Here is a 14388-nt window from a genome sequence, read left to right on the forward strand (position 1 = left end):
ATGACGTCATGAATAGGAAATTTCACTGGGAGTAAAAAGATAGTATTTCACCTTGAATCAGCAGTTTTCTCTTCTACAGTTGTCTCATAATGAAGGGCTTTATTTTAGCAGCTATATGTACAGTCACCGTTTTCGGGGCAATTCATGACCAGGAATTCATCGAGTCTTTAAACAAGGAATGCGGTGAGTGTGAGATCATTATTAATTAATTTTCCATGTTTCGCCTTTTATTACATGTTACATATTGCACTGATTACATTTTATTATCTTTTTAGCAGAACATAATTGCCTAAATTATGTTGTACTGAAATTAAATCTAATGGATTTATGTCTCCGAAGAAGGAAAGATTTGATTAATATTAAACGACATTTATTAAATTTAGGTTCTGGATTCTTTATAACTGTCAAAATTGCAAATGTGGTCTTACAATTGCATTATACAGAGAGTTATGACCTCCTTATCTCTAAAGATATTGTTCGATAAATCACCGATAGGACACCATGGGCTTCCAGACCCCTTTCTTCCTCCTCTGTGTTTAATACAACCCCACCAAGTGAATAACTTATTTTGGGTTTGCTGTTCTCCAACCTTGCATTTAGCTGTATTAAAACATAGCGGCACTTTTCTCACCATTTTTGAAGCCTGTTCAAGTCATCCTGAAAGAGCTCTGCTTGGCACTGATCATTAACGACTCATCCAATCTTTACGTCATCTCAAAATTTTAGCATCACGCCTCCTATCCCTTAGTAGATGTCGTTTATGAAAATCAGACACAACAGTAGTTCAAGAACCGATCCTTGGAGGACCCCACTACTGATGTTACACCAATCTGAAGAATATCCATTAATCACAATCCTCTACCTTCTTTTATTTGGAATATTTCCATTTTGTTATTAACCACTGTACTGTGTCAAAACAGCTTACTAAATTATTTAAACATGATTTTTCCATAACAAAACTACGTTCGTGGGTACTTTTGTTATGGAAAAATCATCAAGGGAAGGTGGCTTGCGTGTCCTTAAGAATGCCGTATTTATCTAAGTGTCCCTGAATTGCACTCTTAATCATTGCCTCTAAGATTTTTCCTAACACTGAAGTCATACTAACTGGTTGGTAACTACAGACTACCAACTTTACTTTTATAACCACTTTTATGCATTGGCGATACCAAACTATTAATTATTATCCGAATAATTAAATTTATATGCTCAGCTGTGTCTTATGTCTGTTAATTGCATGAGTTCTATGGTCGATTTGCCTCTTTAGCCGAACGAAAACCCCAATCCCTGAGAGGAAGATCTTGCTAACACGCCTGACACCGACTGACTTGGCCACGGAGTGAAAAAAAAGTCCATTAAAATTCCTCGCGTCATCGACGGAATTCGAACCCGAGACTTTTCCATCCAGTGTGGGAGGACTGTGACGATACCACGATACCTCGCAGATATGTATTGGCGATACACTGGCATTTCTCCAATCCAAAGGAATCTCCCCTGAGTCCAAAGATCCCCTCATAATTAACCTCAATGGTTCAATACACTCCCTCGAGCTCTCCCTCAAAGCAGGTTATATGCCATAAACTCCGGGCGCATTTCTTGCTTTTTTGCTCAAAGGTTTTTCTAATAAACGATCATCTGTAATTACGACATCACTAATTTCATATGGCTGAGTCTCACTCGCACAGCCTCTACTCAGTATGAAGGGGCTTTCGTCGTGAGTAATGATGAGGTCAAAAATATTCTCACCTCTAGTACTTTCTCTAAAGGGCTGGTAAAAATAATAATCATCTAGTTTACTTAAATTTTTTCCCCATCGTGAGTTTCCCCTCCCACTTATTCCAATCAAATTAAAGTCACCTTTAATAATAATACATTCGAGCTTGCTTGCCCAAATCATTTGCATGTAAAGATTCTCGTCATATTCTTCACAATCTTGAGGTCTGTAGATTACTTCCATTGTTCCTTTGCTTCCGACTAACTCACATCACACAGATTCTAGGCTGGCAACCATAACTAACTTCAGACTCAGCAAAAGCTCTTTTTATGCTCAGGCTGATTTTGATAACAAGCATGATCCCACCACCCTTTATGTCTTCTCTATTTTCTTTAATACATTATACATTCCATAATGGAACTCATCCCCAATTTTCGAGTGGCACCACGTTTCTGTTAGCCATATTATGTCAGCATTAGTTGTCCTAACCAGGAGTTCGAATTCACCATTTTGTTGACAACACTCCTGACATTACTGTAAACACAATTAAGACTAAGTATTCTTTTATAGTTTGCTACCCTGACACACCCCTTAAACTTATTTAGGCTTGTTTCCCTAGCTTTATCTTCCGGCTCATTTGAAACGTTACTACCCTAAGAATATCTTACCAACATCAGCAAGCAGCAACAAATGCATGCATTAGTTCTACTAATATTATCCGACAAACGCAGATTTATATTTCTCTTCTCTTCCCTAACTAGCAGTTTCCTTGAATCTTTAAGGTATCCTCAATGATACTGGCAAATATCCTTTTACCACCTTTGCTCAACTGCATGCATCGCTACAAAAAGTAGAGATGCATGCAGTCCCTCTCTTATCGGGCAGCGGGACAATCCCGGCCATATCGGGACGATGGCCACTCTGACTGCAGTGCTAGTCGAAATTCATGCCACGAACAAGCGCTTGGAGCCCTGACAAATGGGTACAGTTCGAGTCCCATTTTAGCCTACAAATAGATTCTAGACAATTTCAACAACAGATCATCGAACCCTGTGTGAGACTTTTTAGGGGTGCGGTTGGCCCAGATTTTCTTTTCATGCACGACAGCGCCACTGCACATAGAGCTCAATTTCGTCGAAGAATATGTTGAAAATGAAGATAGTGGACATAGTATATTTAGCATTAGTAGAGGCATATGATTCTAGAAAGCAAGCTTATATAGCATCAACCAAATAAAAAAAAAAAAGCACCATCCCATTTCACCCATCCATTCGCTCCAAATGTTTGTTTAGTTCTGCCTTGAATTTATTCAAGCTGTGAACTTCCACAACGACAGATGGAAATTTTTTCCAGCAATCAACGCTTACTGGCTAAAAGCAAATTTCCGCATATCTATTCTACAACTGAATTTCCTCAATTCGAATTTATGTCCTCTCCGGCGATTAATCTGGGAAAGAGGAAGAATCCCATCTACATTGAGCTTCCTAAAATTTGTGTGACGATTCCTGTGGTTTCCCACAAATCCGCTTTAAATACTCTGTGATGATACACAATTTGCAGTCATTCGGTGTGGGTTATAGGAGTAGTGTGTTGTTTGTGTTCTTCGACTCGTCTCTTAGTTACTGAGAGGCACGATCACCAGGAAAGAACCTCCCAGCATCCGTCCACGGCAAGGGGAGCCGAATCAGGGACAGCAGAAAACGCCTGTCGGGCTGTCGGCACTCTTGCAATAGAGAAAGAGAGAATGTGAAGGGAGCCAGCAGAAAGAAGCATTTCACAGGAAAGATGAAGGCAGATAATTCCTCGGTAACATAGTGAGCTGGTGAGCTAAGGTCTGCGCTAATGGAAGAATGGGATTTGTTGCTACATAATCTTAAAGACACCCTTATATCGAGCATGGTTCACCGCTGCCAGCCTGTTTAGCCGTTGGAGGAGAACATATGTGACCATATTTTCGAGCATCTCCAAGTTTGCTTTGTTAATTGATCTTGCAGCCTTGTTGTAGTAGTTGTAATATCCATAATTAGTTCTTGCATAGGATGGTTTAAGCAGTGGATGGTTTCTTAAAGGTGTTTTCGATACGTTGAAGTTAATTTATGAGACGAGGTGATGGAAATTTATGGTACCATTTACCAGCTCGTTAAATCGGAGCAGATCGGCTTTGCATTTTCTTTCTTCCAGGGTTCCAAGTCCAAAGAGTATATACCATAAAGAGTATACACCGTTATATTCTAATCCATTTTGAAGGACGTATTGCATTGCTCTTTTTTGGATATTTTCAATTTCTTGAAGTTTCTTTTGAAGTTAAGTTACATCACGTTTTCTACGTGTACTGTTAATTTTGTTGAACTGCACATCATTAAATTTAACATCACATATGTAGTTCATTAAAACAGCTTATCGAGACAAAACAGTGTTCCCAAAACAATAAAAAGGCTCTGGAGGAACACCAGGATATTTTCCCCAAAATCAGGACGTCACCCTAGTTATAATGGATATGTGTCCTTCTTTAAATTTATAACTTTTGAGCAATTAATAATGTTGGTGTCATTTGAAAGTAGCAAAATAAAACAAAACCAGTGATTTGGGTTGATTTTATATGATGAGTATTTTGTTGTAATTATTCATTTTTCAATTAATCAATGAGGCCTAATAAACGAATTCTGCTTCACACTTTAATTTCACAGATTTAAATACCAAATAATAACAACAAATTTCCTTTTTACAGTTTTACAGAATCGTACAGAATTCTTTACTTGTCTTTGCGAACCTGGAAATATGAACGTAGAAGTAAGAAGAATTTAGTTTGAAATAAGTAACAAAAAACTTCAAAAAATTATTATTTAGAAATTTATTACTCAGGAATTTATTTTTATCTTTTTAAACATTTTTTAATTATTATTACTGAAAACATTTAGTACGTTTTAAATATACACTGTCCTCTCAAGGTTTTCATTACTTATTTCTGAAAAAATAATGATAATATTATTCTTTCTGTTAGATTACGAACTCTTCGTAATCTTCTAGTCTTAAATGTAATTTTTTTCTTTCTGGTGATGGACCATTCTCATTTTTCTATCTCCCATTTCATCCTACTGCAAATGTGCAACGTGCATCTGCGCCTGTTTCAATTTATAAAAAGAGAATTATTTTCTATGATTTTTCAGATGCTATTGTGTATACAATAACAAGTACAGGGCAATGTTGAGAAAACGTCGCCTTGTAAAGTGTCTGCATTTCTGCCCAGACCCGATAGGAGGGAGTATATATCGATAGCCTTGCCAACCAATTCGGCCCTGGAGAGAATGCGCAAGGCTCAAGGTATTTTTCTCAGTGTGGTCTATTCTTCTTAACAGGAGAAACTGTTTTTACATTTGAATAGAAGGGCTACAAGAATATTTGTTGATGCTATCAAGGAAGTGATAAATGGACCGGAAAATGCTAGTTTGGGGGATACACAGACTAATAGCTTAACTAGAACCACAGGGTTCTAGTTAAGCACATTCTGGGACTTCAGACCTTGCTGTGGGTCATCATGGAAGAAATAAATACACGGGCTGTGTTAGGGTAACCAAGAGTAAGAAAATGTGCATGTTCATTATTGCAGGAGTATAGTAAATAAATTTGATGAATTTGAGGTACTGATTAAGTCATCAAATACAGAGATTGTAGGAGACATGGCACCACTCAGACATAAGTGATGCTGAATTTGAATATGGGGAGTACAATGTATATAGGAAGGACAGACAGGACAGGACAGGTGGATGGGGTTATGCTCTTAGTTAAGAAGAATATTAAATCTAAGGCAGTGCATCCAGTTGACTTGGATGACGAGTGCAACGTTAAGTCAGTTTGGTGTGGAATAAGCACTGGGCAAACAAATATGAGGGTAGGAGTGTGTTGTAGGCATAATTACAGCAATGAGTACACAAATGGGGGATACACAAAAATTGGGGATTTTAAATTTCCAGATGTTGGCTGGAATTTGTGGGTTGGTCACATACACACTAGCAAAACCTTTGTGGATTTCTTCAATGACTGTCTTATATTTAGAGAGGCAACAAGAGGAAGCAATACTCTTGATGTGGCACCTACAGAGAGATCTGATTGAGGAGCTTAAAGTCTTGAATGGATTGAATAAACTGATTTCATCTGTTATTGTGGAAGTGGATAGTTGGAATATATTCAAGGGAGAATTAGACAAATTTCTGAAAGGTATAAATGGGAGAAATGTGTTGTGCCCTTTTTTTTGGCTGATGCTATATAAGTTTGCTTTCTTGCATCATTTGCCACTACTACTTCTACACTACGCTGCATGGTAGAGTAAAACCGAGAATCACCTGTTTGAGTTCTAGGCCTTATACTTTTAGCACCAGTACACGACCAAAAGTAGAAATCGCATAACACAATATACAGCCTTGGGCAAAAATTTCCGGAACATATCCGTATACTTCATTTTCTATTATTCAATATAATTCATACAAATAACAGGAAATATTTTATCCCACCACCTGTTCTTTGGCCACGCAATATACGTGTTTTAGAGTTATCGCGAATTTTTACGCCTACATTCAAAATGCTCCTTCCTGTTATTTCAAAATTAAGGCATGTTGTTGAAATTCTGCATTCATTTAGGTGATCAATGGAACTGATGAAAGTTTATTTAACATATAACACAGAAAATTCGAATTCGAGGTTTTTTAATTGTAGTGTGAATATCATTGTCACAATAGGATGATAACTTCAAGGATGATAGGTATAGTTATCATTAACTTTTGTGCCTGACAGATATTCTATGGTCCTATTCCACTTATCCTTTTCGGACAATATATTGCTTGATGGATCTTCCTGTTTTAAACTTTCTTCCAAGGCATCAGCCCGTTTCCTTAAGCACTCAAATTCGCCCATCAAATAGCTGTATATTCGCTTAATTGCCTCATACTCTTTCTATATAAAATAAAAAAGCATCTCTCTATATGCCACTAAAGTCAAATATGTAAACGTGCCCAAGAAGTACAAACAAGGAGACCCTGATCAGGAGGAAAAATACCTCACCAAAGAATTCTCATTACTCTGAGCTCTTCCAATTAAATTGTAACTTAAAACTCCGACACTATACTCTCCCCCAGGCAGGCATCAACAACCGTAAAATTACATTATGTATTATTTTGAAATATTTACAACTTACAGACTTTATAGTATTAATTATAAACCTACGAAATTAAACAAAAGAATATGAAAAGATCTTAATGTCATGCTTAAATGGGTAAAGGGAGAGGTTTTTGTTTTCGTAAAGGTGACTACAGTGGTCTCAAGTAGTTTTTGAATTCTATACAATGGGATCAACTGATGATGTTAAAAACAATTACTTCTAATTGGGAAGTCTTCAAGGAATTAATCTTGGAACCTACTAGGCTTTTTATACAAACTAAGAAATATTGTTCAAGATGTAACTGGATGTAAGCTGAACTAATGAGGCTCATGGCAGAGGAGAAAAATTCGTGGGATGCATATAAATTAGCAGGTGACACAGAGGCCTACGGCAGATATAAGCTTGTCTGTAATGAAGTCACAAATGAGGTTAGGCAAGCGAAGGCAGATTACGAGAAATCCTTGACAAACAATGCAAAGAAAAACAACAAAGGCCTCTTTACTTATGTAAACTCTAATGGAAGGGGATGAATCAGATTGGTCCACTTGATGTTGGTGGTTCGACTGTTAATGATCCTCAGATAGCTGTCAAACTGAATGAGTATTTTGCATCTACATTCGCACATGAGGAATTCTGTAAGGAAAGGGAGGACAGAAATTTACTAAAATCTAACAGGGAGTTAAATGATTTTGTAATAACGGAGAGCAAAGTGGAGGAGAAATTGTTGAAGCTAAACATAAAAAAGGCACCTGGAGTGGATGGGATCTATCCAGTTATATTGAAGGAGGCAACGAGGAAAGTAAGCAAACCCTTAGCCATAATTATGAGAGCATCCTTAGATTCAGGAAAGTTCCCCATGGACTAGAGACTTAACTTCTGTTCCAGGAAAAATAATGGAGTCACTGGTTAAAGAAGTGAGGCAGGATCACCTAGACAAGACAGCGGTAATACTTCAGACACGGCATCGGTTTGTTCAAGGGAGCTCCTGCCTGTCCAATTTGATTAGATACTACGATTTGGTCACAAAGGAACTGGATGCAAAAAATAATTTTGATATCATATACCATTGATTCATGAATTTCAGAAAAGCTCTTGAGACTGTTGCCCATTGAAGACTCCTGTATAAATTGGAGCGGTATGGCATTAAGGGCAAGTTGCTGGAATGTAAAGCACAAAGGGATGGTTGAGTGGGAGACTGAAGAGACTGTTAATAATAATAATAAGATTCTTTATTAACATAAATTTTATACAATAGTGATTCCTTACACAGAAAGCCAGAAGAATCTTACAATTTGTTGTTTATACAAGTGATTTTGATTTATAAAGAAAAAAAAATAATAATAACTAAATAATAATTAATAGAACAAAGCAAAGATGATAATCAAAATGTAAAAATGAAGTAGTAATTACAGCGAAAAAGGACTACAAGTTGAGCAGAACATGAAATGACATCCGTTAACTTACTAAGATCGGCACTTACATAAATGTCCTTTACAAACAGCAAGATAGGACAAGATGCCATCGCGATATGCCTTGTCTATAGTCCACAGGTCGTGTCGATGTTGAACGAGTTGAGAGTGTCCAGAGTCACATTAGGGAAGTGTCTCTTGAAATTCTGTAACCGCTGGAGCCTTGAGCACAAGGAGGGGGTACTGCGGAGATGTCTGCCTGACAAACGCCAACCAACCGTGTTCCAGATGTTGATGTGATCCTGCTTAGCTGAGCACAGATATATATAGGCGTATATTGCTGATTGCAGCAGAGAGTAGATTTAGATGTTGTGTAGATCTGGTGCGACCACACGTTGGCCCACTTCAGCACCCAGAATTCGAGGCCCCATAGTTTCCTGAGGCTGGTGGGTGGTGCCGCCGACCAAACTTCCACGGCATAGGAGAGTACACTACAGAAGTAAGTTGCGAGGTACTTTTTGATTATTTTCTTATTGTGCGTTTTGCACAGATCAATTTTCATTCCCCAGAACGCTCTCAGGGCTTTGGAATACTGAGCTTGGATTTGTTTTTTATACGTGAGGTTGGCATCAAGGATTACTCCTAGGAATTTGACACTGTCTGTGGGAATCTGGACATTTCCTGCCAATTCTGGAAGTAGAGAAGATGTAGTATCAGTAGAAGTAAAGATGAGATAGTTTGACTTCTCTGGATTGACTGACAGGCCAAACAATTTAGCATACTTATAGAATGTATTTCGGTAGCTGTTTACAGATTCAGAGGCGGTTTGTCTTTCTTGGGAATCACCAACATGGCGTTTGCATGGCAAGTAGCATACAATATAATCAGCATACGATAGGAACGCTGGAATTTGATTCATTAGTGGAACGAATATTGCTGCAAATAACAAGGCTGAGAGATAACCACCTTGTGGGATCCCTACTTCGACGCTTTTAGTGACATTAATGGCATCGCCTTTGAAGTGAAGCATTCTCCTAGATAGCAAATTATTGAGGATCTCGAGCATATTTCCAGCTATCCCGTAGAATCTCTCAAGTAAGGCAAGAAGGGGTGTTATCTGGACTGAGTCGAAAGCAGATTTCATGTCCAGAAAATTGGTGTGAAGATCTTCGTTGTCATTCCAGGCTTGAAATATTTTCTTTGATAAGGACTGCAGGCAGGTTACAATAGATCTATTAGGCATGGCATAATGGGTATGTTCTGGCCTATGCGCAAAGATTGCGAGTGCTACGTCATTATAGATGCACTTCTCGAGGCATTTCAGGAAGGGAGAGGCAATTGATATTGGCCTGAAGTCAGCCGGTCTTTTCGCATGAGGCTTTTTCGGAACTGCCACGACTCTGTATGATAACCAGCTTGAAGGCACCTGTGCAAATTTGAGTACTTTGTTGTAGAGTTGAGTGAGCTCTTTGCTGATGAAATAAGAAGCAATTTTTAGACTAAACAGTCTTGTGTCAATTCCTATGGTGGACTTGTCAGGTAGTGAATTTATTATTTTTATTGGTTGTTCTTCGGAATTTTCTGTATTACTAGTAGGTGAAGAAATGTTAAACGCTTCGTTCCAAGGATATGCTTCGGACACACGGTGATCTCGCTTAAAAGGCAGCACATGTTCACACCATTCCTGGACATCTAAAGATAGAGGGGCACAAGTATGACTAGTGGACCACACACGTTTTTCCCTGGATAGCAGGCCGTTCATGAAATTGTCAATAGCAAATTGTTTCCTCTTCTGGAAATCCATCCTTGCTTTGGAAAATTTGGCGTATGACTCTTGTGAAGGCGACTTCTTGTAAGAGGCATGGGCTGCCTGTTTTTCCCTAAAGGCCTTGGTCAGGAGGTCATTCTACCATGGCTTTGAGTGGGGACTAAGGATGCAAGTTTTGGACATTGCAGACCTTGCAATGAATTCCATCCATCTCGAAAGCCAGTAGGCAGCCTCGTTTATGTTAAGCTCAGCTAATATGTTCCATGGGTAAAGTTGGAAAAGGGTAGTAACTTTTCCAATGTTGATGTATTTTGGATTGTATACTCTCCTGGCAGTGTTCGTAGTTTGTACTTGTGTACGTTCATCCTTAGGTGCCTGCAGAGATATCATCGCAGCAATCGGAACATGATCGGAAGGGAGGAAGTTCTCAGTTATGGTCAGGGGTTCCTTTACTAAACAGTTTGAGGAGATGCGCTGCAGGGTGGCATCGCCATGTGAGGGAAGAACATGAATAAGACCAATGCCCATTTCCAACATGTTCAATGACAGTGTATCTAGGAGCTTCTTTGTGGCTGGCAATGAAAGATTAAAGTCTCCGAGGATGATGAGCTTTTGCCGATGATTGATTGTGGATGACAGCCGTGCTGTCAGATTAAGGACAGAATCCTCAGAAACTGGTGGAGGTAAATAAACGGCACACACAGAGATCGGCAAACCAGCAATTCGGTAGATTCCAAGAACAGCTTCTATGTCACCTCTTGTATAAGTGGATGCCTTACTCAGGGGTAGTGAACTCCTTTGACAGATTGCTACACCGCCACATCGTCTCCCATTTCTATTAGTAGCCAGCGTGTGTAGCCAAGATTTGAGGTGAAGGCAGCAATTTCCATTTCATCTCTGAGCGAGGTTTCAATCAGAATGATGAAGTCGTACTCTTAGCAGGAAAGCAAATCAAGTAGGCCATCTAGTTTGGTTTTGACACTCCTGATGTTTTGTAGGAAACATCGAAAATTTACTTCGACAGAAGGTTGTACTATGATGAGATTACTCTTGGAACAGTATTTGCTTTTCACATAATGATCTGAAATCTCGTCCCGGGATCGATGTCGCGTTCGATGTGCTCTCTTTATAAATGTACACTGCTCTGTGAGAACTAATGTTATTAGTGGTGTCCTCCAGAGTTCAGTGCTGGGCCCATTGTTGTTTTGTATATTTATTAATGATATCGATGAAGGTATGTCGGGCTTAATGTACAAGTTTGAAGATGATACAAATGTTGGCAGGTTTGTTAATGATAGTAAAGACAATATGCTACTGCACATGGATCTAGTTAAGTTGAGCTGAGAATTGGCAACCGAAGTTTAACATTGACAAATGCTAAGTACTGCATATGGGCAGCAATAACCGAAGAGAAACGAACCAACTGTGTGGTACTACACTCAGGGAGGTGGAGAATAAAAAAGACCTGGGGGTAATTGTGCAGTTGGATATGAAGTTCTCTGAGCAGTACAGATGGGCTGCCAGAGCAGGTCATGGAGTTTTGTCAATGATATATAGGAATTTTTCTAGCAGAGACAAGCAGGTGATTATATACTGGTATGCAAAATTCAAGGACCAGTCAGATTTTCACCTGTAGCTTCTCATAGGAGTGGTCTGGATATGGGAAAAGCATACCAAAGGAACCTCGTAAGATACAGAAATGATGAAGGAAACAACACCGACACAACAACGGAAACAAAACGGTACAGAGGGACTTTATTCAAAAATGGCAACAGAGCACTGGCTGCCATGATACAGATGCATCACTGCCAAAGATGGGGCAAAGGGAAGAGGTAGTCCTCAGTAGGAGTTATGGCAACCCGTAATGTCTATGCAGGCTTTGACCGCCTGTCCGTACTTAGAATAATGTTGTTGATAAGTTCTTGCGGTAACATCATCCATTCCTCTGTCAGGGCCATCTTCAGCTGGTGACCATTTTCTGGTGGGTGTGGACGTGCCGCTAGGCGTCTCCCCAGAGCGTCCCATATGTGATCGATAGGATTTAGATCGACGGAAACAGGCAGGCCAATCCATAGGAACAATGTCCTCACTTTCCAAAAGCACATCAACAGCTGCAGTGCGATGGAATGTGGCGTTATCATCCATAAACACTAACTCGTGACCAATGGCACCTAGGAACAGAACCACATGCGAAAGGATTACCTCAGTACAGTAGCGTGCGCTGGTTACAGTACCGCCTTCCAGTATCTGCAGTTGTGTACATCCAAGATAAAGCCTCCCCAGACGAGACCACTTCGACCGCCATATCGATCCCTTTCACTGATGTTTGCGGGGTGATGCCGTGTGCCAACCTCTCGCCAGATTAGCTGACGTCCAGAATCACTGTTGAGACTGAATCTACTCTCAACAGCACAGAGTACCTTAAGTAAAGATTTTGTGGTTGTAACCTTTAGAAATAGTGTTGGTCCTTAAGTTTTGCGCACCAGTGTACTATACTCAGGGTGGGGGAGAATGAAAAAGACCTATGGGTAATTGTGCAGTCGGATATGAAGTTCACTGAGCAATGCAGACAGGCTGCCAGAGCAGGTCATGGAGTTTTGTCAATGACATGTAGGAATTTTGCTAGCAGAGACAAGGAGTGATTATACCTTTGTATAAAGTAATGGTCAAGCCACACCTTGAGTTCTGTGTACAGGTCTGGAGGCCTCATTTTAGGAAAGATGTAGATTTGCTAGAACGAGTACAGAGAAGGGCAACAAGAGAGGCTTAAATTCTGTAAGTTGCAGAATATGGTGACTAGGAGCATTCTATTTCTGATTGAGATGTACAAGGTCTTGAATGGTTTGAGCAGGCTCAATACTGATGGGATAATTCCATTTGTTGAGATTAAGATCCTGATTGGGCATAGATTCAAGTTGAGGAAAGGCAGTTGTAGAATAGAAGTGCGGAAATTTGTCTTTAGCCAGTGGGTAGTTGATTGCTGGAACAGACTTCCATCTGTTGCTGTGAGAGTTTTTAGCTTAAATGAATTGAAGACTGAACTAGACAAACATTTGGAGTGACTGGATGGGTGAAATAGGAAGGTTTTTTTTTTTCTTTTGGCTGATGCTCTATAAGCTTCCTTTCTTGCATCATATGCCTGAATTAATGCTAATGCTAAATTGATACAATGAACAATTTTAAATTCCAAATTGAAATTTAAACGAAGATAAAATATACACATGCAACTTTAAAGTTTATATATTTCTTTTAGTTTAAAGAAAATTGGATAAAATGTGCCCGTTTAATTACGAACACAGCTCTCAGTACTTCAGAAAATATTGAAGACTTCAGATGTAAAGATCATCCTGGTGATCCCTCCGAGGTAAAACAGTTTAAATATACTTTCACTATAGCTTCGATTAGCAGTTTAAAATGTTATCTATAGAAATGATAAATTGCTTTTCTTTAATTAGGATTTGCAGGTGACCAAAGACTGTGTAACCATTTTGGGTGCGATTGATACTTCCCTTGACGAATTCTTCCAGAGAATTGCCATTTCATATCAGGTATTGTGTGCAATGACCATGACACTCATAAACATATCTTTGGACTGTAACCTTTAATATCCGTTTAACATCTTAAAATGATCTGAATTGTTCTCAAAGTATTGATGGTTAAATTAAGTTCCAGGTTTGAGTCAATTTAAAGAACACCAGAAGTTTAAATGAAAAAAAAAAAAGATTTTAGTACTTTTCAAAGTAATTGTGTTGAGCAACTGAACACTTAGAAAATGGTTGTAGAGTTTTCTGGAACGTTTTTAAAAGCAGTTGAACTGACCGCTGACCTCTAAAAGATCAGCAATGAACTCAGTTCTGGAACTTATTGTCAATCTTGTAAATTTACCAATCCTGTATTTGTGCAAAGAATAAATTATTTTTATTTCGTTTTTTGAACATCATGAATAAACGTGATTAATGGTACAGTACCTTCTTTCTTGATTTCTTTCAGAACTGTGGCGTCCAGTTACAGGGATAGCAGGTGCGTTCCGAATGATTGGCGAGCATGTTTGGTTGTGGGCTCATGAATTGGACGTTGTTGTTCTATCTTAATATAATAGGATTAATTTCTAAAGTCATTAATTTTTTTTCCAAGAATAATATAATATTGAATGTTTTCCCATTTTGTTCTTTCCAGACAACTCTATTCCAAAATGCTGGCTGTAAACTCAAGTTGAATAAGGATCGATAATAAATAGTAACCAATCAAGATTAATTTCTGTTTTGTTCTGATGTATCTCAGTGGACGGTATTTGATTCAGGCATGTGTAATAAGATCATGCAAATAAAGTTCTATTCGCATTATT

At 38.8% G+C, this 14388-nt stretch overlaps 1 protein-coding gene across 1 annotated transcript; it reads left to right on the plus strand.

Annotated features, from left to right (window-relative positions):
* Nucleotides 1–75: 75 nt before the first annotated feature.
* LOC150086388 (uncharacterized) lies at nucleotides 76–14388 on the plus strand. Its single transcript, XM_090371347.1, has 6 exons — nucleotides 76–183; nucleotides 4443–4504; nucleotides 13297–13407; nucleotides 13499–13591; nucleotides 14034–14063; nucleotides 14220–14388. The coding sequence occupies exons 1-5, from the start codon at nucleotides 90–92 to the stop codon at nucleotides 14058–14060; spliced, it is 387 nt and encodes a 128-aa protein (XP_090227473.1). The 5' UTR covers nucleotides 76–89; the 3' UTR covers nucleotides 14061–14063; nucleotides 14220–14388.

Source organism: Mastigoproctus giganteus, chromosome 4 (assembly GCF_048544385.1).
Source record: "Mastigoproctus giganteus isolate SK-2022 chromosome 4, ASM4854438v1, whole genome shotgun sequence".
Lineage (NCBI taxonomy): Eukaryota > Metazoa > Arthropoda > Arachnida > Uropygi > Thelyphonidae > Mastigoproctus > Mastigoproctus giganteus.

Bases quoted from the DNA above. Each gene is read 5' to 3' on its own strand.
- LOC150086388 (XM_090371347.1), top strand. From the start codon at position 90: ATGAAGGGCTTTATTTTAGCAGCTATATGTACAGTCACCGTTTTCGGG. The intron at 4,505-13,296 runs GTAAGAAGAATT...TATTTCTTTTAG, and splicing joins CTGGAAATATGAACGTAGAA to TTTAAAGAAAATTGGATAAA. The intron at 13,408-13,498 runs GTAAAACAGTTT...TTCTTTAATTAG, and splicing joins ATCCTGGTGATCCCTCCGAG to GATTTGCAGGTGACCAAAGA.